This window comes from Penaeus monodon, chromosome 27 (assembly GCF_015228065.2).
Source record: "Penaeus monodon isolate SGIC_2016 chromosome 27, NSTDA_Pmon_1, whole genome shotgun sequence".
In the NCBI taxonomy this organism is placed as follows: Eukaryota; Metazoa; Arthropoda; class Malacostraca; order Decapoda; family Penaeidae; genus Penaeus; species Penaeus monodon.
This window is the reverse complement of record NC_051412.1, coordinates 17,072,504-17,072,938: the sequence shown is the minus strand read 5'-3', so window position 1 is coordinate 17,072,938 and position 435 is coordinate 17,072,504. Positions and strand designations below refer to the sequence as shown.

The window sequence follows — 435 nt, the reverse complement described above, 5'->3', positions numbered from 1 at the left end:
TTAAACTAAGAAGGGATATTGAGTATGGTAGAAAAAGAGTTACGGATATGGAAATAGAGGGAAGAAGGAGCAGAGGAAGTCCCAAAATGAGAAAGATGGAATCACATACAGATACTACATACATATGTAAAATATACTTACGCAGTCTTGCGACCATCGCCCAGTATCCAGATAGGCACATATCGGTAGGGAAGCAGCGCTCCAACTCAGAACAGACTGCCATGTGTTTTGTATCGTCTGAAGCAGGTGCGGAAACAAGTGCTAGTGTAAAACATATGTGTATGAATGACATCTGTGTTTTCACTATATCTTTTAAAAGCTTACATGGGGGGGGGGGGAGTATATGTGCGTACGTGTCTGTAGGCAAGTATTTCTTTTTCGCATAAGTGTAGGACTTGTGACCTTTCTCATGTGCTCGGGGATGCTCTTTGAGGG

At 42.5% G+C, this 435-nt stretch overlaps 1 protein-coding gene across 1 annotated transcript in view; it reads right to left on the bottom strand.

Annotated features, from left to right (window-relative positions):
- LOC119590432 (prolyl 4-hydroxylase subunit alpha-3-like) overlaps positions 1 to 267 on the bottom strand; it is a 17,433-nt gene extending 17,166 nt beyond the window's left edge. Inside the window, exon 1 of the mRNA XM_037939097.1 lies at positions 142 to 267. Coding sequence (XP_037795025.1) covers positions 142 to 223 — 82 coding nt within the window. The 5' untranslated portion in view covers positions 224 to 267. The remainder of the gene's footprint in view (positions 1 to 141) is intronic.
- Positions 268 to 435: the final 168 nt, after the last annotated feature.